We start from the raw sequence: 26,169 nt of genomic DNA, 5'->3' as shown, positions 1-26,169 counted from the left end.
CTCTTGACGATAGAATCTCTCATTGAAACTGGAGCTCACCAGTTTGGAAGGACTAGCTGCTTACTGAGTTCCAGACACTTCCCCCTAGTGCCAGAATCATGGGCATGAGCCAGCATGTCTGGCTTTTACTTGGATCCTCATTTATGGCAAACACTCTACTGACTGTATTACCTCCTTGGCCTTTACACTTAAACTTCTTGAGTTTTTCCTTATTTTTAGTTTCCTGATTAAAAAATATGCACTTGCTGGGCGGTGGTGGCGCACGCCTTTAATCCCAGCACTTGGGAGGCAGAGGCAGGCAGATTTCTGAGTTTGAGGCCAGCCTGGTCTACAGAGTGAGTTCCAGGACAGCTACACAGAGAACCCCTGTCTCGAAAAAACAAAAACAAAACAAAATGCACTTATTATAAACAACTGAAGCATAATGAAAGAAGAGAAAAGGGTCTTTTATTCTTCATGCCCCGCCTCCCCTGCTGAAGACGCTCACTGTGAACAGTTTGGGCTTGAATCTCCTTCTAAGATCATGTTGGTTTTTCAAAGTAGAAATGTTGTTACAATGCAAGTAAAATGGTATTTTATAAACTTAATTATTTGTCTTAGAAAAACATAATATAAAAGCTAGGCAAAGTGGCATCTTTAATACCAGCACTCAGGAGGCAGAGGCAGGAGATGTCTGACTTTGAGGCCAGCTGGGTCTAGAGAGAGAGTTCTAAGATACCCAGGGCCCCAGAACTACACAAAGAAACCCTGTCTCAAATTCAAATATCTATCTATCTATCTATCTATCTATCTATCTATCTATCTATCTATCTAAAGTATTGTTTTAAAATAATATTATATTTACAGTATAGAGTAGAATCGTAAACAGAGTATAGTGGTCTGTTCTTCACTCACAAGTGACAGACTCCAGCATGCAGGAGACTGCAGGCAGCAGGCAGAGTGCTGGTCCAGAAGCACCACATTCTCTCTGGCCTGGCACACTATGGTAATGTTTAACTCAGGGAAGGAGATTAATAGCTACCAGTCTAACCCTAACACTGTGGTGTCATGTGAGTAAGGTAAACATGCTTTCTCCAAATACCTTACTTCAGTGTCCTGTAGTTCCTAACTGCAGCTGGATATCAGAGGCCTAGTCTCCGGAGGTGTGTCACTTTATATTTTCTGCACGTTTCTTACCTGAACGACAAGTACTTTCCAAACTACAGTTCAAGAAGTTGGCAGGATGTGTTGCCATCATGCTATTTTAACCACAAGATCAGCCACTTTTATGCTCAGTCTCCCTCTTACATGCTTGTCTCTATTGATGCCTTTTCATATTTGCTTCTGTTAGTAATATATAACTTGGTAGTATATTTTGGGTGAATATATACATACACATATCTGTGCACACACACACACACACTGTCTTGAGTAATCTTATTCTGTGTCACCTTTAGCACATAATCTTGCATAAGGCTCTTACGTATAGAGTGATTTTGGAGAGAAAGCAGGTAACTGACATCGGTAGTGAGATTTATTTCATTTTAACAATTTGTTCTCAACATGAAATGTGCTTCCACTCATGTTACATCATAAATCAGGTAAGTAGGGTTTGTTTCCTTTATTGAGGACTGGGTAAACTGTAAAACATAAAATGGTCCTTCATAGTCTTTTAACTTTTATGATTATTGTTATCTGGTCTTAAATGTGGTAAAAAGAAGATGAATGAGAATAACAAAGACAAAAATCAAGTGATTTGTCATGTGTATATGTGCATAGACTTGAAAGACACACACTGAAGTTTTTAACAGTAGATTTATGGTAGGAATAGGAGGGATTTTTTTTTCTTCTCTGCATGTTTTCCCTGTAGTACTAGTAACTTGGGGCTTGTGCATACTGGATGAGTATTCTACCAACGAGCCCTGTTCTCTTTTGATTTTTCTGTGTCCTGGCTGTCCTGGAACTCACAAAGACTGCCTGAATCTGCCTCTCAAGGGCTGGGATTAAAGACATGCACCACTACCACCTGACTTTTTTCCTTTAAAGTGTTAATTTTGTAATCATAAAGTATGTTAAAAAGAAATAGTTATGTAAGAGATTTGAATAATTTTTGCTTTTAGAAATCTAGAGCTGAAGATTAAACTCGGGGCCTAGTGAATCAATGAATCACACTGCAACCCATATTACATTTTTGTTTTTGAGTCAGGGTCTTATAATGTGCTCTGGCTGTCCTGACACTTGATATGTAGGTTAAGCTGTCCTTGAACTCAAGCCTCTGCTTCCCAAGTGTAGGCGTCCCACATGTGCCACCAGACTTGCTTCATATTAGAGTATTCTTAATCATTAAACATTAATTGTGTTTACTTTTTCCTGTGGCTGAGTAAAGCAGACTAATGCAGTTGTGTGTGGTGTCAGAGAGGTAAGGGGAAGTGGCCACACAGCAAAGTCACCTGCAGAACTTTGAAAACATTACAGCTGCCGGGAAGTGGTGGTGCACACCTTTAATCCCAGCACTTGGGAGGCAGTGGCAGGTGGATTTCTGAGTTCGAGAGTTTGAGGCTAGCCTGGTCTACAGAGTGAGTTCCAGGACAGCTAGGGCTACACAGAGAAACCCTGTCTCAAAGAACAAAACCAAAAAAAAAAAAAAGAAAACCTACAGCCACAGTTCTCTGGGTGTTGTTTGTTCCCGCTGTGCTGGGCATGGATAGATACTACAGCCCCAGTTCTCTGTGTGTTGTTTGTTCCCTGCTGTGCTGGGCATGGATAGATACTACAGCCCCAGTTCTCTCGGTGTTGTTTGCTCTCTGCTGTGCTGGGCATGGATAGACAGCTCCTGCACATACACTTTGAGAAAAAAATACTTTCCGCTATTTGATTCCCTTTCTCCACGCCAGAGAATCACTGCACTAGCATGATGATGAAACAGCAATGAGATGTCTTATCATATTTTAGGTCCTTATTAATTCTTATACCCAAGCATACCATGCCCCAGAGTTCAGCTACAGGACACTCTCTCACAAGGCTCCTTTGTAACATGTTACTGCCTGTCCCTCTGATGCTAGGGAATGTTGACAAAAACATCCAAGTGCTTTGGCCCATTTCCTCCAGTGTAGGGTAGACTTAGGGATGTTGTTATTTGTAAGGATTTGATTAAGCAACTCCCCAGCCCCCTTTCATGTGTTCCTAGGCAACTGGCAGGTGAGCAAACCTTAATTAGTTGTAGCTGAGAACAAGAGCTAAGGAATCTAGGGCCCTGCCAAGGATTTGCACCAAGCGAAGATTAGCATATCTATGGCTAGCCAGTTTTGTTAGGTAGTGGCCACTTTTTTGATTAAAAGTCTGCCTGGTATTTATTTATGAATAGAAGAAATGTTTTCATGCATTACTTCGTATTCTTAACTTTGCTATTTTTTAAACATTTAAACTTAAGTTGACCAGTTTCCAGAGCCAGATGTTATATTCATATTTCTGAAAGCTTGATGATAAATTAACGTAAAAGTTAAACACGTGCTTTAAATTGGGTCAATGTAAAACACTCACCCAGTGACTTGGACATCAGTATCAGTTTGTCCCTGTATTTTGGTTTAAGACAAACAGGATTTCCATTTAGGTCCATTTTCCACAGCTTCATCAATTTTTTCAGTAAAAGCTCCAAGTCCTGTAGTCGGGAAAGAAAAAGGAAGGAATGGGAATTTTATGATTATTAGTACTCCTCATGGTAACTGCTTTTCAAGGTGGCTCATGATTTCTACAGCATCCTAGCTCCCCAGGTAGAAGTCATAAAACCACCAGCTTTGTCTACACTGGTCATTAGGGAGCTAAAAGAGGCAAAACGGGGACCGCGGTGCTGCTCTTGATCATGTTGTGACTAAATCAACTCAATCGTAGTTAGGAAAACACTTCCTGCTTATAGAAGATACCCTATTCTCAGGGGAATCCATAAAAGTTTACACATTAAGGCAACTGAAGAGTAGCGAGTGAACACTTCATCTGCCATTGCTGAAAAACACTCAGGTGAGTTGTCTGGAAGGAGCAGGGACCACTCCATCTGCCCCAGAGAGAGGCTCCGAGTCTGGAGGCACTCAGAAAGGACACTCCCCAGTGTATTGAGTTGCCTGCAGCCTGTGCAGTGTGCTTCTGGCTCCCAGCTTTCAGGAGCATTACACATGCTGGAGAAGGTTTTTGGTGATGCAGCTGTCTGAGTCATTTCTGCTCCTGTAAGTAACCCCTCACTCATCTTCCTGTAAGAAACCCCCACAAAACCCATTGGCTCATCAAATTAAACAATAACAAGGTCTGCCAGCACTACAGGCAGGATACATTGTTGCCTATTTTTTAATGGAGAATGTGGGAAAAGCCTGTCAAACTGCAAAACAGAAAAAAAAATTTTTTTTCCTGCTCATCACCCGGAGACCACATTGAACACACTGTTATGCCTGGCTCAACTTTTTGGGGCCTAAGGACTTCTTTTGAAATTATAATATTACTGGGGTTATAATTTCTTTTACTTCTTTTGTTGAGGTTGCTGTTTTTCTGTTTGTTTACTTTGTTTGTATTTATTTATGTTTTGGTTTGGTTTTGATTTTGATAGGGTCTCATTTTGTAACCCTGACTGGTCTGGCTCTTACTGTGTAGACCAGGTTGGCCTCGAACTCACAGAGATCCACTTGCCCCTGCCTACAAAATACTGGGGTTAAAAGTGTGCACCACCACATTCAGCTTTATTTTACATTTCTTGATAGCTATGCGCATGCTTTTATAGCTTACCAGAAATGACATGTTGATATTTAAAGAGTGAGCCACGGTCCCATGGCTGTAAGGAAGGCCGATGAGAGGCATTCAGAAGCAGCCTTCCAGTCTCCCTGCCTTACCTCCTCTCTCCCTGTTGCCTTTCTTTTCTAAGCCAGTGTCAAACCCCGTGCTCCCCAATTCTTTGTCTTCCTGCCATTCCTTTTCTTGCTTTTTCTCTTTAAATCTTCCTTTAACTACTATTTGATGGAAAGCATATATACTTGGAGTGTTTCTTATGTGTGCCCAAAGAGTCAGTTTTCAAAAAACGAAATCAAGGGCTGGGCGACTGTGGTGAATGCCTGTATTTTACTAAAGTACAGAAAATACATAAACAATCAACATCCCAGCACTCGGGAAGCACTCAACCCACCCAACAACCCCCCTAAAAAAAGAAAAACAACAACAGCAACAACAACAAAAAGTAATACAGTGCACTTTAGTTGTGTCTACATCTTGATTATTTTTTAAAAAAAAATCGCAATAAACACAAAGATATGTGCTAGTGTTGGTGGCACACACCTTTAATCCCAGTACTTAGAAGGTAGAGAGGCAGGCAGATCTCTGAGTTCTAGGCTAGCCTGGTCTACAGAGAAAGTTCCAGGACAGCCAGAGGTACACACACACACACGCACACACACACACACACACCCTGTCTCAAAAAACTGGAAGAAAACAAAAGAATGCAGCTATCTGTTTTAAACAGTGACTTTCTGAAGGAATATATGTACCTCTAGAGTTTAGTCTATGTTTGACTCCGAAGGATCAACCGAATAACTTGTGAAAACAGGAATTGTCTTCTCAGAAGCAGCCCTCTGGCTCCCGGGGCTTTTGATTACTGTGCACATGTTATTATTATTGTTATTATTATTATCATCATCATTATTATCATTATTAGGTTTTTCAACACAGGGTTTCTTTGTGTAGTCCTGGCTGTTCTGGAACTCTTGCTTTGTAGATAAGTCTGTACTTGAACTCAGAGATCCACTTGCCTCTGCCTCCTAAGTGCTGGAATTAAAGGTGTGTGCCTTCAATGCCTGGTTTCCTGTCTTTATTTATAAGTGATTGCATAGAATTAATCATCATGGCATATAAAGTTCAGGGAACAAAACAGATAAGTCCATAGGTCTTTGCCTGCTGTGCTATTCTTCAGTTAAATCCCTTTCTGACCCATTGACCAACAAATAGTTACCTTCATGTAAGAAAGCAGTCTTTGGAATTATAACCTCACCCTCAGGCTTTGAAGCTTAGATTTTGCTCTTTCTGAAACCTTTGCTCCAGGTTTAACACAGCTATAGTTATTTTATGCAAGAGTTCAGCATTCCTCTTACTCTAAGGGACTGTGTGTTGTATGTTTCATACTGTTGAATATGATGCCCTGAACAACAAGAGAACTTTACACTGATACAGATAAAAAGTGCTTGGAGTTTTGTTAATTATTCCTCACTTGATAAATGACCTTGGACATACTCCCTCCAGTGTATGTTTACTTAAGGCTAAACTAATCCTGTTCTGAAATACGATTACCCTTTGGATACGCTCTGGTTGTTCATTGCCTTCCTGTCCTTAATAAAATCCTTTCACTCTCCTGCCCTTCAATAAATTACTCAAGGAGGCAGACAGTTTTCTGGACAGTCTCTGTTTGATAAATGACCATGTCACGCAGTCGCTCAGAGGCGCGCTGCAAACTTCCGAGCGGCCGATGGCCGTTCCCCGCAGGCCGTTCCCCGCAGGCCGGTACCCTGCTCCTGCCTGGGTGTTTGTGGCAGGCAGCCTCTGCTTTAATGATGACTGTGATGAACCTGTGTTTGACCAGCATGCTCCAATCTTTATCGGAAATGTCTGGCCCAACTGTCCTTACTAAATCTAAAGACAGCCATTTGTCATCCCTCTGACTGCCTGTCATCATCTGCCTGGGAAAATCTATAATTTTTGGCTTGTTCCTGACTAAAGTGTGGAATGAATAAATTTATCTTTGGGCCATGCTGCTTGCCAGGATCAATACTGAGCAGAGGTTGAATAAATTAGAAACTAAGAAAACATGACAGGCTATCGTGGTTTGTTCATTTGTGTATTATAAATCAAATATTTAGTTTATATAAGAGGCAAGCACGTCACGTTTTTTACTTTTCCCATTCATTCTGAGGATTCTATACCTCATGATAAATGGTCACCAGAAAACCAATGAAGTAAGTCACTAATGACTTTGACTGTGAGATGAACTCAGGTCATTTTATTGATTTGGCAAACTTTGCAGACATAAAAACTGTAGGCAAAGATTAAGGATTTTTTGTTGTTGTTCTTTCAAGTTTCTTTTTTGCACATGCATTTTACTTGGTATAGCTTTAGCAACTTGAATAATGTTCGTCTAGTGAAGCTCATGACTCAACCTGTACCTGCAAACAACTTTTATAAATTTAAGTTGAACTTAAATTGTAAACTATTTGGTATTTTTATATATTGATATATGCCTGCTTAAAGAGGTCACAGAAAAGAAATGCAAAAATAAAATGGTTGTGAAATGTCATTTAAAGTAGATGCTCCGTGAGCTAAAGAAGCTATTATCATCATCTAACTTAAAACTTCAGCCGGGCGGTGGTGGCGCACGCCTTTAATCCCAGCACTTGGGAGGCAGAGGCAGCCTGGTCTACAAAGTGAGTTCCAGGACAGACAGGACTATACAGAGAAACCCTGTTGCGGAAAAAAACAAATGTTAGCAGTCATGGAATGTGTCAGCCTCAGTTCTTTGGGGCATTACAATCTGTGGACCATTCCCTTATTCCATAGAGACTGTGCATTCCCAGGAATCACGTGACTCCACATGGAACCAAGCTCTGACCTCAGACATCTCAAATACATGACTGCACTATTTTATAACAGTTGTTTCTGAGAGATGAGAGCATATTCCATAAAAGATAGCAGTGTACATAGTGAACTGTTATCTGGGTTCCTCCATGAGAAGAATTCACCGAACTGAGAGAGTCTGAAGAGAATGTGTGGTGACAGTGCTGTAAACCCTCCTCACAGAACACCAGTGTCTTCCAGTGCTGACCATGCCCACAAAGACAGTGGAAGACGCTAACCCATCAGGATTCATCAGGAGCTCCTTCTTTTTCCATACTTGACATCTATTCCTTCAAAAACAATGTCTCTTTTCATACCTTGGGTCACAGAAGCAGACCCATTCACAGTTAGAAATAAGCCTTCCTCCCGTAGCTCACCACAGTGTCCACTGTACTTAAACCCGGCACAGAAAACAATACCCGCTTCCAGATCTGCATCTATGATGCTGTCTTCATTGCCCAGCAGTATGCTGAAGCAGTATCACTCATCTGACCTCTGTACTTTAGGCAGCCTTACACAGCCAACTGTTAATTTGGTGTTTTTCTGGAATGTTTCAAAGACACTCCAACTCTGCTTGACCAAAATGCATGATCTTCTGTTCCTCAAGCCTGTCTCTGGAGCTCTCCATATCCTGTTTTCCTCTGCTCCGTATTCCCCGTATCCAACTCAGAACCAAGTCTGCCTGGTTTGTTCTCCGAAAGGTTGGTTCTCTGATTTGTTCATTCCTTTTCCACCCCTACTGTTATGGTTTCTACCAATCCTCAGTTCTTAGTCTGGACTCTTCCAATCTCTTTCTCACACCTTACTTAAGCAGATCCTTTTCAAAATGCTACCATCTAATTATGTCACATTTTCAATGGCTCCCAGTGCTCTCAGAATAAACACAAGACTCTAATAGAGTCAATGTGGCTGGTCTGTCCACAGCTTCTCTATGGACTGTCTGCCTTCACTCACTCAGCTTCCCATCCGTCCTGTGTAAAATGCATGTGTTTGCCTTAGGGAGCCAAGTCTTTGCCTGTCCGACTTCTCACTTCAGCTGTGCCTTCTCCAGGAAGTCTGGTGCCCTCACCAACTGATGCAAGTCTTCCATTGCAAGTTCTCAGCACCACTCACTTCCCTTGTGACCCTTGTGCAGGGCTTGCTTTACTTTTCCCTGATGAGCGCATGCTCAGAGTTTTCTTTCCCTTTTCCACTAAGAGTTCCCCGGGGCCAGGGATTGTCTGTTTTATGCTGACTGTTGTCTCCGTCATTGCCTGGCTAGATCTATGACAGAGTAGGTATGAACAGAAGAATGTCACTGAATAGACAGGAGATGAAGGATAACAGGCCAGAGGATCTGACGTCAAGAGGTACAGTGGAGCTGGTTTCCAAGAAGTTCTCTACTCAAGGAGCTACCTATGTGAGAAGAAAGGAAAGCAAGTTTCTTTTCTGTGCTTTCTTTCAACTACCCTTTTTATTTATTCTTGCCTAGAAGTCCCTGGCCTGGATTAGCCGTGCAGAGATGTGAGTGTCAGAGGGTAATAGAGCTTCCTGACAGCTGTAGGTCTGGAGAGGGAAGGAAGGGATGAAGCCCCTGCTTGGCCATGTCCTAAACTCCAAAGGCTGTGCCTTGGCTGTAATGTGCTCACTTCTTCCCTCCACCCCCGACTCCCACCCCAAGCTCAAAGATTTCAGTAGCCTGCCGTCTTTGGAGTACTTCAGTTTTTGTTTGCTTGTTTGTTCATTGGTTTGTCTTGCTACATGTGTTCTTTTTAAAATCCTTTTAGATAGTTTTCTTTTTCACAGTTCAAGTTTCAATCTTGGTTGGAAGCCTTAGCAACAATCATTCTAAGAGATCATTTTTTAATTTTTTTAAAAATGATTTTTCATGCCAAAATATACTGTAAATACTATCACTTCTGCTTTGTGATACTACATAAAAATCCATTTACAAAGGCTAGAGATAGCCGGGGCGGTGGTGGCGCATGCCTTTAATCCCAGCACTTGGGAGGCAGAGGCAGGCGGATCTCTGAGTTCGAGAGTTCGAGGCTAGCCTGGTCTACAGAGTGAGTTCCAGGACAGTCAAGGCTACACAGAGAAACCAAGAAACCCTGTCTCGAAAAAAACCAAAAAAAAAAAAAAAAACCCAAAACACAAAAAACCAAGGGCTAGAGATATCTCTGCCACAGTTAAGAGCACTGGCTGCTCTTCCAGAGGACCTGTGTTCAATTCCCAGCACCCACATGGCAGCAGAACAGCGGTTCTAGGGAACCTGACTCCTTCAAATAGACATACATATAGGCAAAACACCAAAGTACATAAAATAAGTAAATAAATCTTTAAAAAAATCCACAGACAAGACTAAGAGGATTTCTCATTGTACTGGGTACTTATTATAATTATGATTATTTATTAAGATGAGTGACCACAGAGTCCATTTGTAACTATATATTTGAGTTTAAATTCCGAATTTTCCTTTTTTGAGATAATGTCAGTTATCAGCAGAAGCTATCATTTTAACGTTATGCTTTCCTGTGTAATAACTACATTCAGTTATTCTTATGTGTTCTCTGTGGACTCATTTGCAGAACCTACTAGTGTCCATACAGGGCCAGCTGCTCTCTAAGTGCTGAACACCTCAGGTCATTATTGCGGTGCTGGTCTCTCTAACAATGGCTGAATTTTCCCCATGGCACAAAGCTGTCTGTTGCTGACAACCTTTTCAATGGAAGTCACTGACCTTATGCATGGCATTGGAGTTCTCTTCCCCAAGGCATAGGCTCTACCAACAGTAGGGTAAGACAAAAAGAATGGAAAACTTGAAGCCATAACATAAAGACCTTGGATTCAGAATACACACAAAGAAAGAAGTTAATATTCAAATGCTGGGCTCTGCCCTTTGACCAAGCCTTCAGAGGAATATTTAAATCACATAAGCGTGTTCAGATGTGTCCTGGGCACTATATTCAGATTCCAATAAACTGACTCCATACTTTTTTGCACATGTTTCTTAATAGGTTCAAATTTTTAAGCAACTTGTATTTCTCTGGCAGATTTCAATATTTGTACTTTGTTCTATACTTTTGACATTTTAACTATACTAGAATGTTGAGGAGTCATGTTTCTTGTCATGTCTTCTTGGATTTGGAATTCTTTCCCTGGATTTGGGGAAATTTCTGCTATAATGTCATTGAATAAGTTTCTCTATACCTTTAGTCTTTTAACTAGGATAGTGTGCTTACCATTTTATTCTTGCACCCTGAACATTCTATGGGTTCTATCTAAAAATACACCCAATACACTCACTCCTCATCTCCAAGCAACCGTCTTCTTCTTTTTTCAAACACATTGTCTTACTTCTTGTCTATATAGCTTCCAGACTCATGTCTTTGCCTTTGTTATTGAAACTCATTCTTTATATAACAGACAGAGAAGTCCTTTTGAAAAATACAGTCCTTCCCATGACTGTCTCTGAACCTAAGTCATGATTATGTCCTGTGAGAACCTTGTCACTTGGCTCTGGTGTCTTTCTTTCTAATTTCATATTATCATGTTGCTTCTGGATTACTGAACTTTGTGGGTACCAGCAATGTATCGGAAAAAAAGCCAGCCCTGGGATTCTACAACTGACCTCTCTTTGATTCTTTGGATATTCCAATTTGTCCCAGAAAGGCAGATCTGTTATCCCTTATACCTGGCATGTTCATCCTCTAGCTCACTCGCTCCCTCCCTCCCTCCCTCCCTCCCTCCCTCCCTCCCTCTCTCTCCCTTCCTCCCTCTCCCCTCTCTCTCCTTCTTCCCTCCCTCCTTCTTTCCTTTCTTTTTCCCTTCCTTCCTTCTTTCTTTCTTTCTTTCTTTCTTTCTTTCTTTCTTTCTTTCTTCTTGAGGCACTCTTTCTATGTACACCAGGCTGTCTTTGAACTTTCAGCAGTCATCCTACCTTTGTCTTCCAAGCACTGGGATTATGGGTATGTGCCACCATGCTCCGCTTGTATATTCTGGAGGCCTGGAACTGAATCCTTCCTCTCTATACAAGTGCCCACCACGTAGCTGAATGAATGGTCCGTGTGATGACATGGTATGCACAATATAACAGGGCATGCATGGAACAGTGCACAGTAGAATAGGGCATTTTCTCTGCGTTTCTCCACAGTATCAGGAGACAGCTAAGAGTGGTTCCTAGAAACTCATTCACTGGGAGAATACTTAAAGAAGAAGAAACTTTGTCTCTAAAGGAAAAAGTTTGATGAACAAATATGTAGATATGAAAAAGCATATAGCTCCCATTCGGTTGGTGACATTATGGAGACCTTGGGTATGGAGGAGAAACAGGTAAGAAGATACAGTAGTTATTTACAAGATTCAGAAGATAGTTCTTGAAGAAACACCAAATAGGTTTTTTTGGTGACACATTTTATAAATATGTCAAAGTATATTGTAAAGCCACAATTCCATTTAAATAGTTGTTTTTTTTTTTTTTTTTTTTTTTTTGGTTTTTCGAGACAGGGTTTCTCTTTATAGCCTGGGCTATCCTGGAACTCACTCTGTAGACCAGGCTGGCCTCGAATTCAGAAATCCACCTGCCTCTGCCTCCCAAGTGCTGGGATTAAAGGCGTGTGCCACCACCGCCCAGCCCCATGTAAATACTTTAAGTCGACTTCATGTTACCTTCACGTGCATCAGCTGGTTGTCAACTGCAATCAGGTGATTAAGATTCTCCAGCATCTCTAAATCTTTTATGTCATCAATATTATTGTTGCTGATATTCAAAGTAGAGAGGGATTTCTAGAAGAAAAATAACTAAATTAACATTAGTCAGTCATCTAACTACTATACGTAGGCCTCAGGCCTCAGTCTTTTAAAGCTTCAAAGTACCAGCTCAGGATTCTTTTAGGAAACAACAGCCAGGAGATTTTGTTCCACTGTCTTTTTGTTTGTTTGTTTGTTTGTTTGTTTTTCGAGACAGGGTTTCTCTGTGTAGCCCTGGCTGTCCTGGAACTCATTCTGTAGAGTGAGGCTGGCCTCGAACTCAGAAATCTGCCTGCCTCTGCCTCCCAAGTGCTGGGATTAAAGGGGTGTGCCACCACTGCCCCGCCACTGTCTTGTTTCATATGGCACTTTTAGAACTCCAGTGTGTGATAGAGCTGACTTTTGCCTCTTGTTCTCTCCACAAACCCTATGCTCCTCCTCTAGAATACAATTTGAATTTACAAGGTAAGGAAGCTACAAATTAAAATGAAAAAGAAAAAATACAACCAGTTAAAAGAACTGCTCATTGTGGACAAAAATGCTTACTGCAGTTTAAGCACATGACTGTTCTGTGTTGTCACATGGGGAAGAAGTCACATGACCTGACATGTTCAGAAGGCACTTGAAATAATAATTTCAGCATTAGCTATTAAAATGAGAACATAAATATACTATATGGTAATACTAAATGAGGAATCCTAACATCTGAGGCTTGGGAATCTGCCAAATCTACCTGCCAAGACAGCCATGCAGAACCAACTTTGAGAAAAATGTCCTGACATTTGAAGTTATGATGAGTCTCTATTATTTATACAAAGTATTAATCTCATTATGACATTTCTGTGTATGATACAATGGGTTTAGTTGTATTCACCCATCCAGTGCCCTTTTCAGACCTGCCACTAATACTTCTTAAGGCTTGAGATAATTGAAAAAAAATGATGCTTTAGTATTTAGATTTCAGAATCTGCTTGAATCTGTGCAAAAGGTAAACTAGCAAAATGTTTTCAGTGGTGTTCTGTGATAAAACGGAGACAAAGAATGACGATGTGCCTCCCTAGGAGGCACTGGTGCATGTTAAGTTCTGCCGAAATGTGCCAAGGTTAGTGTTAACATGTTTTTACACATCTAAATATAAGTATTCCTTCTGATGGTCATTTTCATGTAAATAAGCAGAAAACATTGGGGGGTGGGAAGATGGTGCAGTTTGACTCCTAATCCGCAGTGGTTGGACTTTTCTTGGACTTGTTGCCTGACTACCTTTAACAAAAGGAGTCAGTGCCTACCAACCGCATAGCCGGGATCAACTACTTTTATTGCTCATGGAGTCCTTGAGAAAACTTCACAATGATGATTGCTAAGTGTTGCACTCGCCCTGTTTCAAATAGTTTATACCAGACATTTTGCTGTAATAAACCTCTGTGAATTGAAGACCTACAACACATAGGCAAGAGAGGAAGTACTTTCTCCTTCTGGCCCAGCAGAGGACCATTGCCACTGATGATAAACAGGCAAAGCAGTGATACAAGCCCAGGACTCCATTTCTAGGCAATGGAAGACCTTCATTTGCATTCAAGATGTGCTGTGATTGGTCTAAGCATCCCTTTTTGACTCAGTAACCACGCCTGCAGAGCTCTTTGTTTTTTACCCAGAAAAAAACAGAAGCCCCCAGTGAGCTGACTGGTAAAAGGCCTAGTTGTCCCCTCAGTTGGGCTAGTTGTTGCGGTTGAAGCTGAGGTTGAGATGTGTCTAGTGACAACACAGTGGCATCCATGGGGAGTAGGTAGCTTAGTAACCCTGTCACTTCTTTTCTAACATAAAGGACACTTGTCAATTGTCTAAGGACTATGTTATTCCTTCCGTTCCTGAGTCCTTTAAATCAAAACCAATGAAATCTGTACAACTGTGTCATGTTTATAAATTTCCCATTCCAGAAATGAAGGTGGTATGACAAAGACACATGAGGTTTTTAGGACTAGCAGTGAATCCTGTGTCTCAGCTTAAGACTGGCTGTGAAGCCACACAGATGTCTCCTCAAACCTGGTTAGAGCACACATGCCTCAACCCCAGTGTTTGGGAGGCTGCTGCCTGAGATTGTGTTTCAGAAAAACTCAAATCAATGAAAGCGTGCCAAATAATTGTACACTCCCTTTTCCTTAAGGTGTCTCCCAAATTTAAAACCATGGATCATGATAATCAGCAATGCCCACATTATGGGCCTGGGTTAGAATGTCAGTTCACATAGCCTGATCTCTTCCTTCTTTCTGTCCTAGCCCTCTCTAGGAGGTGGGCAGCACTGCCCTGTTTGAAAACTAACATGGAGAGACTGCTCAACAGAAGCTGCCTCAGCCCGCAACTTTCAGTGGGCAGAGAAACAGATTATGCACACTCCCAGAGTACGCCCTCAGTACCTCCTGCTCCTCCCTCACTCACTCCTTACTGCACTCTGGTCCCAACATTTGAATATGCCCTTACTGCCAGAGAACGAAGAGTCCTTGGGTCAAACAGAAGCTTTTCTCCCAGGGGGAGCCTCTGACTTTCCACATGAAGTTCTCTCAGCTCCTCTAATCCTTCCAAGCCTTCTACGACCGCAATGTAATTGCCTCCCAGATACCTGCAAAACAGATATGGCTTCGAACAGATTTTCTGAGAATGATGAGGACTTTAAGGGTGTTAAATATATAACAAGGAGGGCAGGGGAGATGGTCACTGGATAAGCCACTTGCTTGGCAAGCAGGAGGCCCTTAGTTTGAATCCCCAGAACCCACATAAAGCTGTTCTTGTTAGTGAGCATAGGTAATCCCAGAGTTTAGGTGAGATGGGAGGTAGAGGATCCCCAGAAACTTGTGGGTCACATAGATTGTCTCAAACAAGGTGGGAGGTGAGGCAACACTGGAGGTTGTTTTCTGATCTCCACATGTTTATGCCTGCATTCACACACAAGAATATATGCAAACACTGGAAATGGTTGTCTGCATGGAGCATGGACAAAATTTTTTTTTAAAAAAAAATCAGTTAACAGGATTAAAAAATAAGAACACTTACAGTTTTTCCAATTTCTTTAGTGAACTGAGGTTTTCAATGCAGGAAATGCAATTGTTCTGTAGGTACAAGTGGGTGAGGTTTGTGGCGTAGTTCAGGTTGGAGACTTGACTAATGCGATTATCATATAAATATAGAACACTTAGGTTTCTGCAAAGAGAAAGGTCATCCTGGAAAGAAACCAAAACAGGGCCTATTTATTTACCTTTGCAAGCTTACAAGTTGGATTTTAAGGAAGACTTTCACTTGGTCATTTCTACAAATCTCCCTAAGGGTCTCCTAACATTTCTTGCCCTTAGGACAGTCAAAATACAACTGTAGTGATATGGGGGCTAGAATTCAATAACTGCACCAGTAAAATTGCAGGTCTTAAGACTCTCCTGCTGGGTGGTGGTGGCGCACGCCTTTAATCCCAGCACTTGGGAGGAAGAGGCAGGCGGTCTACAGAATGAGTTCCAGGACAGCCAGGGCTACACAGAGAAACCCTGTCTTGAAAAAACCAAAAAAACTCTCCTAAGCAGTTTTCCTAGGAAGCAATTAGAGACTGTTCTGAAAGTTGAAACAATGAACAAATTCTTGCTCAAACATCATTATAAAGTAGGGCTTCATCTTTCTGTAGAATTGGAAGCAAACCATTACAGTTTATAATACTGAAAACTAGAAGCCATCCAACAGTTAAGAGTAATGGATAGCTGAGTGTGGTGGTGCACACTTCCAGCACTCAAGAAGCTGAAGCATATGGATCTCTGTAAGTTCAAGACCAGCCTGTTCTACATGGTGAGCTCCAAGCCAGCCAGGGCAAGAAATCAAGTTAAAAAAAAAAAAAAAAGATTGTAAAACTCTGATAATGTTAGTGATCTGAATACTGTAAAACAAACTTTTATGTCTTTGCACTCTTCATAAAGTGAAAGCAGTGGTTCATTATTACCCACTCTTGTAATTATCTGAGTAGCTAGGCAGGCAAAACACAAAACACATTCCCAGCACTTGGGTTGCAGATGAAGGCAGTGCTCTGTGAGTTCAAGGCCAGCCTGGTCTACACGTGGAGTTTCAGGACAGCCAAAGCTACATGTAGACATTTTGTCTCCAAAACAAAACAAAACACCCCAAACAAACAAAACCAAAACCAAACAAAAATATGTGAGTACATGCTGGTTTTTCAGCAGCCAGTTAAAATGGTTGTCTTTGAGGAGATTTAAATCTTTTTAATCTTTTTTTGTTTGTTTGTTTGTTTTTTTGTTTTTTGTTTTTGTTTGTTTTGGTTTTTTGATTTTTCGAGACAGGGTTTCTCTGTGTAGCCCGGGCTGTCCTGGAACTCACTCTGTAGACCAGGCTGGCCTCGAACTCAGAAATCCGCCTGCCTCTTCCTCCCAAGTGCTGGGATTAAAGGTGTGCGCCACTACCGCCCGGCATCGTTTTTAGGTTTATTTTATTTTATGTGTATGAGAATTTTGCCTGCTGTATGTATCTATATGAATGTTGCCTTCAGAGACCAGAGGAAGTCTTCAAATCTCCTGAAACTGGAGTTACTGATGATTGTGAGCCATCTGTGGGTACTAGGAATGGAATCTTGGTCCTCGGCAGGAGCCACTAAACTGCTGAGCCATCTCTCTCTCTCAAACAAACAAACAAGCAAGCAAACAAATAAATAGAGGCCAGGCAGTGGTGATGTATGCCTTTAATCCCAGTAGGACAGCCAGAGCTACACAGAAAAACCCTGTCTCAAAGCTTACAGGTGTCTTGCATGACTGTCCTCTGAGAGGCTCCACCCTGCAGCTGACTCAGACAGATACAGACACCCACAACCAAACAGCGGATGAAGCTTGGGGACTCTCATGGAAGAATAGGAGGGGGGCCGGGTGGTGGTGGCGGCGTATGCCTTTAATCCCAGCACTTGGGAGCCAGAGGCAGGTGGATTTCTGAGTTCGAGGCCAGCCTGGTCTACAGAGTGAATTCCAGGACAGCCAGGGTTATACAGACAAATCCTGTCTCAAAAACTCGAAAAGATAAAAAAAAAAAAAAATGAATAGGAGGAAGGATTGCAGTTCCTAAAGGGACAGGAAACTCCACAGGAAGATCAACAGAAACAACCAACCTGGACCCTTGGGGCTCTCAGAGACTGAACCATGAAGCAAAGGACATACGCCGGTTAAATTTAAAAAAATTAAAACCTTTCGATGTGGGCTGATGGGGCTTCCTGGGGGAAAGTCTATGCATGATATGATGACACAGAGGCTTTGAACAACAAAAGAGAAACATGAGGTTGTGCAACTGGATTCCTGGGGAAAGGAGTCATCAGGAATGGTGTAGAGGCTGCTTGTGGTAGTACTTTCTTGCAATCCTAGTACTTGGAGACTGAGACAGAAATATTTTGGTTTTAGTTGGGCATGGTTGCCTTTAATCCTAGCACTTGGGAAGCAGAGGCCAGCCTGGTCTGCAGAGTAAGTTCCTGGACAGCCAGGACTACACAGGAAAACCTTGTCTAATACAACTGAGCCAGAATAATCTGTATTTACATAATTAAATTATATGCAAAAACTTCACCTTTGAACTCTTATTGGAGAAAAGGGGTGACTGGGGTGAACATAGGACCTTGGATATGCTGAATGCATATTGCCCCTGGGTGTGTTCTTTCCACCACTGTCAAAATTTTGAATTCTTAATTTTTTTTTTAGAGACAGGTCTCATTGTATAGCTCAAGCTGGTTTTGAACATGAAATCCTCCTGTCTCAGCCTCGGAGTGCTTGGGTTACATGCAAGTAGCTATCTTGTTTCTTTTTTTTTCTTTTTCTTTTTTTTTTTTTTGGTTTTTCGAGACAGGGTTTCTCTGTATAGCCTTGGCTGTCCTGGAACTCACTCTGTAGACCAGGCTGGCCTCGAACTCTCGAGCTCAGAAATCCACCTGCCTCTGCCTCCCAAGTGCTGGGATTAAAGGCGTGCGCCACCACCGCTCGGCGCTATCTTATTTCTTAACATTTTGATATTTAAAAAATATTCCAAGGCTCTAGAATGGCACAAAAGCAATAATTTTTTGCAGTGCAAATACAGGAGTATTTTAGGGAAACAGGAAAATCTATTTAACAGATACTTGTAAAACACAATGCTATATTTTACAGAAATGTAATATGCTAAGTATCAAATGAAGGAAATTAAAATAGAACATAATATAAAGCTCCTGGTAAAAATATAGTTAACAAGCTTAATCAAAATAGAATTATGATACTGGGTATGCCCTTAAACCAATAAAAGTTATACTGCTAACTGTACAAGACCAAAATAAATTAAAGTTCTTACAATCGAATCTATATTTCTGTCTGAAAAATTTATGTGTGTTATTTTCTTCAGGCATTGTGCAAGGGTTTCTTCTTTTCTGGGTTTAAGATTGCTTTTTTTGGCAATTAAATCCACCGTCAGTCGAACCATGGTTTCTGCATAAGTCAAACTCTCAGTGAAAACTCCACTTTGGCAGCATGTCCAGAAGCAGGCTTAGATTTTACTTCCACTTTCTAAAAACTGAAGGGAACAAGGGTACATTGTGACACAGAGTCAGTCAGGAAGCTGAATTACTTCAACTCTCTCACGTACAACTGTTTGTTAAGCTAGGCTGCTGGCATTTATGCCTTCTGGTATTTTCTACCTTTACAGTTAACTTTTTTCATTAAAACATTTAGAACCAAGGCTGACTGGTGGCACACAGCCCTAGCACTTGGGAGGCAGAAGCAGGTAGGTGGGTCTCAAGTTCAAGGGCAGCCAAAGCTACATAGTTAGACCCTGTGTGTCTTGTCTCAAAACAAAACAAACAACCTAGAGAAATAAACAACAAAACATTTAAAGCACAAAAAATGAGTTAAGTGTACATTACTTCCTTGCCTTTTATTGTTTATGTTTTGGACTAGGATCTGGCTGTGTAGCCCTGGGCTGGCCTGGAACTCGCTGCCTCTTCTCCCTGAACCCTGGGATTAGAGACCCTATGTAAGCCAACACAAAGCAGCGGCAGCCTTGGCCTCCTCCTCTTGGTTGTTAGTTTTTAGAGGGTCTCACGTGTATTGCCCAGCCTAGCTTCCAACTTGAGATCTTTCTGCCTGGCCTCTCATACTGGGATTAAATTCTAGTGAAAGAAATAGCTTGCTTTCATTTGTAAATATTTTCTCCCCCAGAGCAGTAATTAATTGTTGTGGGTACCTCCTTTTCCTCCCGGTTCATTTTTTTTTCTTGTGCTGTGATAGAATCCAGTGGGTCACTGCAGGCTAGGCGATCACTTTACCGTTAAGCTACATCCTGTGTCCTAAGATGAACCTCTTTTGAAATGATTATTTAACCTCTTTGAGTAAAAAGGAAGATTGTCCAATGCTCTTATTTCATAGATGAAGAAATTACAAATCGCAGCGAGTTAATCCAGGCTCTCTAGTGTCTGCTGAGACTGGAGCTAGGTCTCTCACTCCTCACAGTATCTGCAGGAGCATCTTCAAATCAGAGAGCATACTGTGAAAACCCACACACAGGATGATATGGACACGTTGATGGCCCAGGCCTAGGTATGGTATGTCATGCCAGAAAACGGCAAAATGATGCAGTGCTTCCCAGTGCAGATGTTACAGTTCTTACAGTTCACAGTTCAAACAGTTGCTTCAATAATCGCTGGAAAAGCAATCTTGAAGTATTTTGTAAAATAAACTTAAGGCAAGGTGCATCCATGGGGACCTCCATTTGATACAAGCATCACAAAAATAAATAAAAATGAAGTCAGATTTATGTGATGCACCTGTGTGCGTGCATGTGTGTGTGTGCCTGTGTCTGTATGTATGTGTGAAGGCAGTTAACAACAGATGGGGTGGGGAAGGGACTCCTGAGGCTCTGCCTCTCTCTGAGGATCTATAGGCAGTTAATGGCATCAGGGTTTAGGAGATACCTTTCTTCTCTAGTGCTGTAATCATTGCTAGGTGCCTATGCTCCTGTAAGTAACCCCTCACCTATGCCCTGTAATCAAGTGGAGCAAACATATTGGTCCAGGAAAACAAGAAGATGCTAAAGTAGAAGAGGGACTGACTAGCTGGGAAGAGAAGGGGGCAAAAGGGAGTGGGAGGGATGAGAGAGGGCAACCAGGGGAGGGGATGTGCCCAAATTACATTATGTGCCTTCATGACAGTATCATAAAAAAAACACATTACTATGTAGAATATATGATGCTAAAAAAACCCTTAAAAATAAAATGAATGAGTTTCACTAGAGAATCTGCTTGTAGTCTAGCCTCTTGGGAGGCTGAGGCCGGAAGATTACTGGAGTCCAGGTGTTTGAGGGCAGACAGATGACTATGTGAAGACCTGTCTTAACTACATAAAACAAGGACAGTCCTACTTGTTCAAAGGGACAGTGTGGGAATGCATGCAGGCTGTGCGCTCGCTGCATGCTCCCAGGGCAGCTATGACACGGAGGGACACAAACTGACGGAGTTACTTAACACAGTGTCACATTTCTTTTTTCCTTTTCTTTCTTTCTTTCTTTCTTTCTTTCTTTTCTTTTCTTTTCTTTTTTTTTTTTTGTTTTTGTTTTTGTTTTTTTCGAGACAGGGCTTCTCTGTGTAGCCCTGGCAGTCTGGAACTCACTCTGTAGACCAGGCTGGCCTCGAACTCAGAAATCCGCCTGCCTCTGCATCCCAAGTGCTGGGATTAAAGGCGTGTGTCACCACTGCCTGGCTCATATTTCTTATTTTTTGGAATTTGACTGTGTGGTTCTCAAGTGTGAGCTTTGTAGATGACAATACCATGTTGCAATATTAAAAGTTTGGCCGTGTCGGTGAATGTTCTGGACAGTGTCTGACATAGGTCAAAATATTTGTTGCAGTCATCATTATGAATCTATTGCTGTTTCATCCACAGAGGATTCACTCTTTGATCTTGAAAGCATCAGGACTATTAAATAGGGGACATGCTATGAAATGTAATTACTTTATAGCTATATAATTATATAGCTACTTTATATTAGTTATTGTATGTTATACATAAGCATATGGTAACTGGTTTTTCCTGTCACCCTAAAAATAGAAATATTTAACTGACAACTATCCTTGTCTCCCAAACTGTGCATCATATTTTTGAACTAAAAAGATAATTAAAAGCCCAATGTTAGAATGCATTATCTATTTTTTCATTTTATCTAGAATTATACCAAATAAACATTTCAATTTACATAGTATTCAATGGATACGAGTTCAGTGCTTAGAAGGAAAATGAATTTGATACATGGTAAATGTGTCCTTACTCATAAGCATAGTACCTATTACCCAGACAATATAAATTTCTTATAATATGCAAATCTGAAGGGACAGGGTGCCCTTCAGTCTTCAGAATGTAAAATACAGACCCTTCGGAAAAAAGGGCATCCTGTATTTCTACTATGTAGATTTCTGAAATTTGCTTATACTTGTATTAATTTTTAACAAAATTTGAAATTGATTTTTTTCATAATGCCATAGATCTATACATAAGCTTAAAATATAAAACAGCAAAAAATAGACTTAAGCTTAACATGATAGATAATAAACCTAGTATCTGTGAGGCAGATGCAAGAGAATCCCAGAGCCCAAGGCCAACCACAGCTACATAGGAATTTTAGACTAGTCTGAAATACATGACACTCTGCTTCAAAACCACAAAAGAAAACAAGTACTTAGCGTGTGTGTGTGTGTGTGTGTGTGTGTGTGTGTGTGTTGTGGCTCAGTTATAGTATCTAGCATTCACAAGGCCCTGGATTCATCCCAGTACTGGGAAAAAAACAAAACAAAACAAACCCAGACTAACTAACTAAACCCCTAAAGGTCTACTCTCCTTCCTCTCCGTTGTCTTTAGTTTGGACATTGCTATGGATGTATTCATAGTTTTGTTACAAATGTCCATACACCTAAAAAGTATAGTTCTTATTTTCTCCCAATTTTGCATATCATCAGAGTCATTCTGTCTCTAGACTCTTTTCTGCTTACCCTTTTGTTTTGAAGAGCCATCTAGTTTACCACACACACTAGAGTGTTGTACTGTTGTGGCTTATTCTTCCTGATGGACGTCTGGGTTTTTCTGTATTTTGCTTTTATAAAGCTGCTTTTATGCTTCTTGTCTATGTTGTCCTTAGAACAAGGTTTAATCTAGGAGTGGCCATTCCTGGCCTGCACATTTTAATGTCACTGTATGCTCCCAATTTGTTCTTCAGTAGGGCTTTGACATTTACTGGTGGTGACAGTGGCAGGGTCCCATAGATACAGCTAAAGCTATGATATTAACTTTTTTTTTTTTAAGATTTATTATAGTGTTCTGCCTGCATGTATGCCTGCAGGCCAGAAGGCACTAAAATCAGGGTCTAGACAAGGCTGCCCACTCTCTTTCTACCTACTCAATACAGTACTTGAAGTCCTAGCCACAGTAATTAGACAATAAAAGGAGGTCAAACGGATACAAATAGGAAAGGAAGAAGTCAAAATATCACTATTTGCAGATGATATGAGAATATACTTAAGTGACCCCAAACTTCTACCAGAGAACTCCTAAACCTGATAAACAACTTCAGCAAAGTGGCTGAACTTCAAGTCTCTAAAGAAAAAAAGAAGATCTCAGAAGATGGAAATATCTCCCACGCTCATTGATTGGCAGGATTAATATATTAAAAATGGACATCTTGGTGAAAGCAATCTATAGATTCAGTGCAATCCCCATCAAAATTCCAACTCAATTCTTCATAGAGATAGAAAGAGCAATTTGCAAACTCATTTGGAATAACAAAAAACCCAGGATAGTGAAAACTATTCTCAACAATAAAAAAACTTCTGGAGAAGTCACCATCCCTGACTTCAAGCTGTACTATAAAGCAATCGTGATAAAAACTGCATGATATTGGTACAGAGACAGGCAGGAAGATCAATGGAATAGAATTGAAGACCCAGAAATGAACCCACACACCTATGGTCACTTGATCTTTGACAAAGGAGCTAAACCAACCAGTGGTAAAAAGACAGCATTTTCAACAAATGGTGCTGGTTCAACTGGAGGTCAGTATGTAGAAGAATGCAAATCGATCCATACTTATCTCTCTGTACAAAGCTCAAGACCAAGAGGATCAAAGACCTTCAATATAAAACCAGATACATGGAAACTAATAGAAGAGAAAGTGGGGAAGAGTCTTGAATATTTGGGCACAGGGGGAAAGTTCTTGAACAGAACACCAATGGTTTATGCTCTAAGATCAAAAATTGACAAATGGGACTTCAAAACTGCAAAGCTTCTGTAATGCAAAGGACACTATCAATAAAACAAAATGGCAACCAACATATTGGGAAAAGATCTTTAGGAACCCTATATCAGAAAGAGGGCTAATATCAAGGTATACAAAGAGCTGAAGAAATTAAGAATCCAGACAATCAAATAACCCCATTAAAAATGGGGTACAGAGATAAACAAAGAATTCTCAACTGAGGAAACTCAAATGGCCAAGAAGCACCTAAAGAAATGTTCAATATCCTTAGTCATCAGGGAAATGCAAATCAAAACAACCCTCACACCAGTCAGAATGGCTAAGATCAAAAACTCAGGTGATAGTAGATGCTGGTGAGAATGTGGAGAAAGAGGAATACTCCTCCATTGTTGGTGGGACTGCAAGCTGATACAACCACTCTGGAAATCAGTCTGGCGGTTCTTCAGAAAATTGGACAGAGTATTATCTGAGGACCCAGCTATAACACTCCTGGGCATATACCCAAAAGATACTCCAACATATAACAAGGACATATGCTCCACTATGTTCACAGCAGCCATGTTTATAATAGGCAGAAACTGGAAAGAACCCAGATGTACATATGTACACATGTACAATTCCTTCTACATAGGAATGGAAACAGAAAATGTGGTACATTTACCAATGGAGTATTACTCAGCTATTAAAAATAATAAATTCATGAAATTCTTAGGCAAATGGATGGAACTAGAAAATATCATCCTGAGTGAGGTAACAAAAGAACACACATGGTATGCACTCACTGACAAGTGGATATTAGCCCAAAAGCTCAAAAAACCCAAGATACAACTCACAGACCACATGAAGCCCATGAAGAAGGAAGATCAAAGTATGGATGCTTCAGTCCTTCTTAGAAGGAATAACAAAATACTCATGGGAGCAAAAATGGAGACAGTGTGGAGCACAGACTGAAGGAGGGGCCGTCCAAAAACTGCCCCACCTGGGGATCTATCCCATGTGCAGTCACCAAACACAGACACTGTTGTGGATGACAGGAAGTACATGGTGAAAGGAGCCTGATATAGCTGACTCCTGAGAGGCTCTGCCAGAGTCTGATATATACAAAGGATGCTGCTCGAAGTTACTCATTGAACTGATCAAGGGGTTCGCAATGGAGGAGTTAGAGAGAAGACTGAAGGAGCTGAATGGGTTTGCGGCCTCGGGGAGAGCAACAATACCAACCAACCAGTGCTCCCAGGGTATAAACAGCCAGCCTAGGAACACACATGGAGGGACCCATGGCTCCAGCTGTATATGTAGAGGAAGATGGCCTTGTCCGCACTGGTGAGAGAGGAGGTCCTTGGTCTCATGAAGGCTGGAGGACCCAGTGTGGGGTAATTTGATTGCGGGGAGATGGAAGAAGGAGGGTTGATGGGATAGGAGGTTTCTGGGGGGGGCATATAGGGGAAGAGGATAACATCTGAAATGTAAATAAATAAAATATCCAATAAAAAAATTAAAAAAACCCACAGATAATGGAACTGGCTATTGCAGTCAAGCATTTATTACCCATATTACAGGGATTCCTTATAATCCTCAAGGACAAGGTATTATGGAACGGGCTGATTGAACTTTAAAACAATGTCTTCATAAAATACAAAAGGAGGAGGTATATCCGAGCACACCACAAATTTATTTAAATCATGTTCTTTTTATTTTAAATTTTTAAAACATTTGGGTGCCAAGGAACTTTCTGTTGAGTGTCTATGGCACCCTAAGACTAGGCATACTTATGTATAGGTGAAAAGGAAGGATCCACTTATGAGCATAAGGCATGATCCCGATCAGGTATTTAATATGGGGAAGAGGGCATGTTTGTATTTTTTCTACAGGATTCTGAAGAGCATGGTGGCTGCCTGAGTGACAGGTGAGACATGCTGATGCCTGGACAAAGAACGATGCTGACCTGTGAGCTTGCTGAGTGCCCTGATAATACTGACTGGGAAGCTGTATTGAACATATGTTCCTGACCCACGCTTGCTTGCCTATATCCCAGATTGGACAAGCTGCCTTGCTTCAAGCTTTTAGACATTGTGGAACAGAGAATCAAAAAGAGAAGTTATACTCTTTTATTTTTCTTAAATGTGACCAGTTATTTGGACTCAATCATGGACTGATCTAGAAATCAGTTCAATATTGGAAATAATAGTCTTCATCTGGAAGGCTGGTTTTGGGTATTTTCAGAGACATATTTGGAAGCTGAAATTCTCTATGATGGTATGTTAGCAAGAGATAAAGTTGGAACAGAATCTGGATTTCAAACAGGTGTTAGTGCATGTAGGCTCTTTTAATTGTCAAGTTAAAATTATTTTTGTTTCTTCTACAGTATTTAATGCAAGTTGCATTGATTATACACTTTCTAATTGTGTCAGTGTGTTAAAACCTGGTATGTCTGTTACGGAGGTCTATCAACCAGTTTTTATTTATTACAGGACCTTGGTATTCTGAAAAAAGCTTGCAAGTACTGGAAGAAGTGAGTCAGGCTTTAAGCAGAAGCAAGAGAGTAATGGGCTT

General features: G+C 41.0%; 1 protein-coding gene across 1 annotated transcript in view; it reads right to left on the bottom strand.

Annotated features, from left to right (window-relative positions):
- Positions 1-26,169, bottom strand: part of Ppp1r42 (protein phosphatase 1 regulatory subunit 42) — a 47,557-nt gene that overhangs the window by 14,601 nt on the left and 6,787 nt on the right. The window contains exons 2-6 of the mRNA XM_028768997.1: positions 18,676-18,894; positions 15,385-15,551; positions 14,815-14,953; positions 12,259-12,375; positions 3,520-3,637 (exon numbers count right to left, since the gene is read on the bottom strand). Coding sequence (XP_028624830.1) covers positions 3,520-3,637; positions 12,259-12,375; positions 14,815-14,953; positions 15,385-15,551; positions 18,676-18,804 — 670 coding nt within the window. The 5' untranslated portion in view covers positions 18,805-18,894. The remainder of the gene's footprint in view (positions 1-3,519; positions 3,638-12,258; positions 12,376-14,814; positions 14,954-15,384; positions 15,552-18,675; positions 18,895-26,169) is intronic.

The sequence above is a fragment of the Grammomys surdaster genome, unplaced genomic scaffold, assembly GCF_004785775.1.
Source record: "Grammomys surdaster isolate TR1022 unplaced genomic scaffold, NIH_TR_1.0 64, whole genome shotgun sequence".
Lineage (NCBI taxonomy): Eukaryota > Metazoa > Chordata > Mammalia > Rodentia > Muridae > Grammomys > Grammomys surdaster.
Note: the sequence above shows the minus strand (reverse complement) of the source record. Positions and strands in the feature narration are given on the sequence as shown.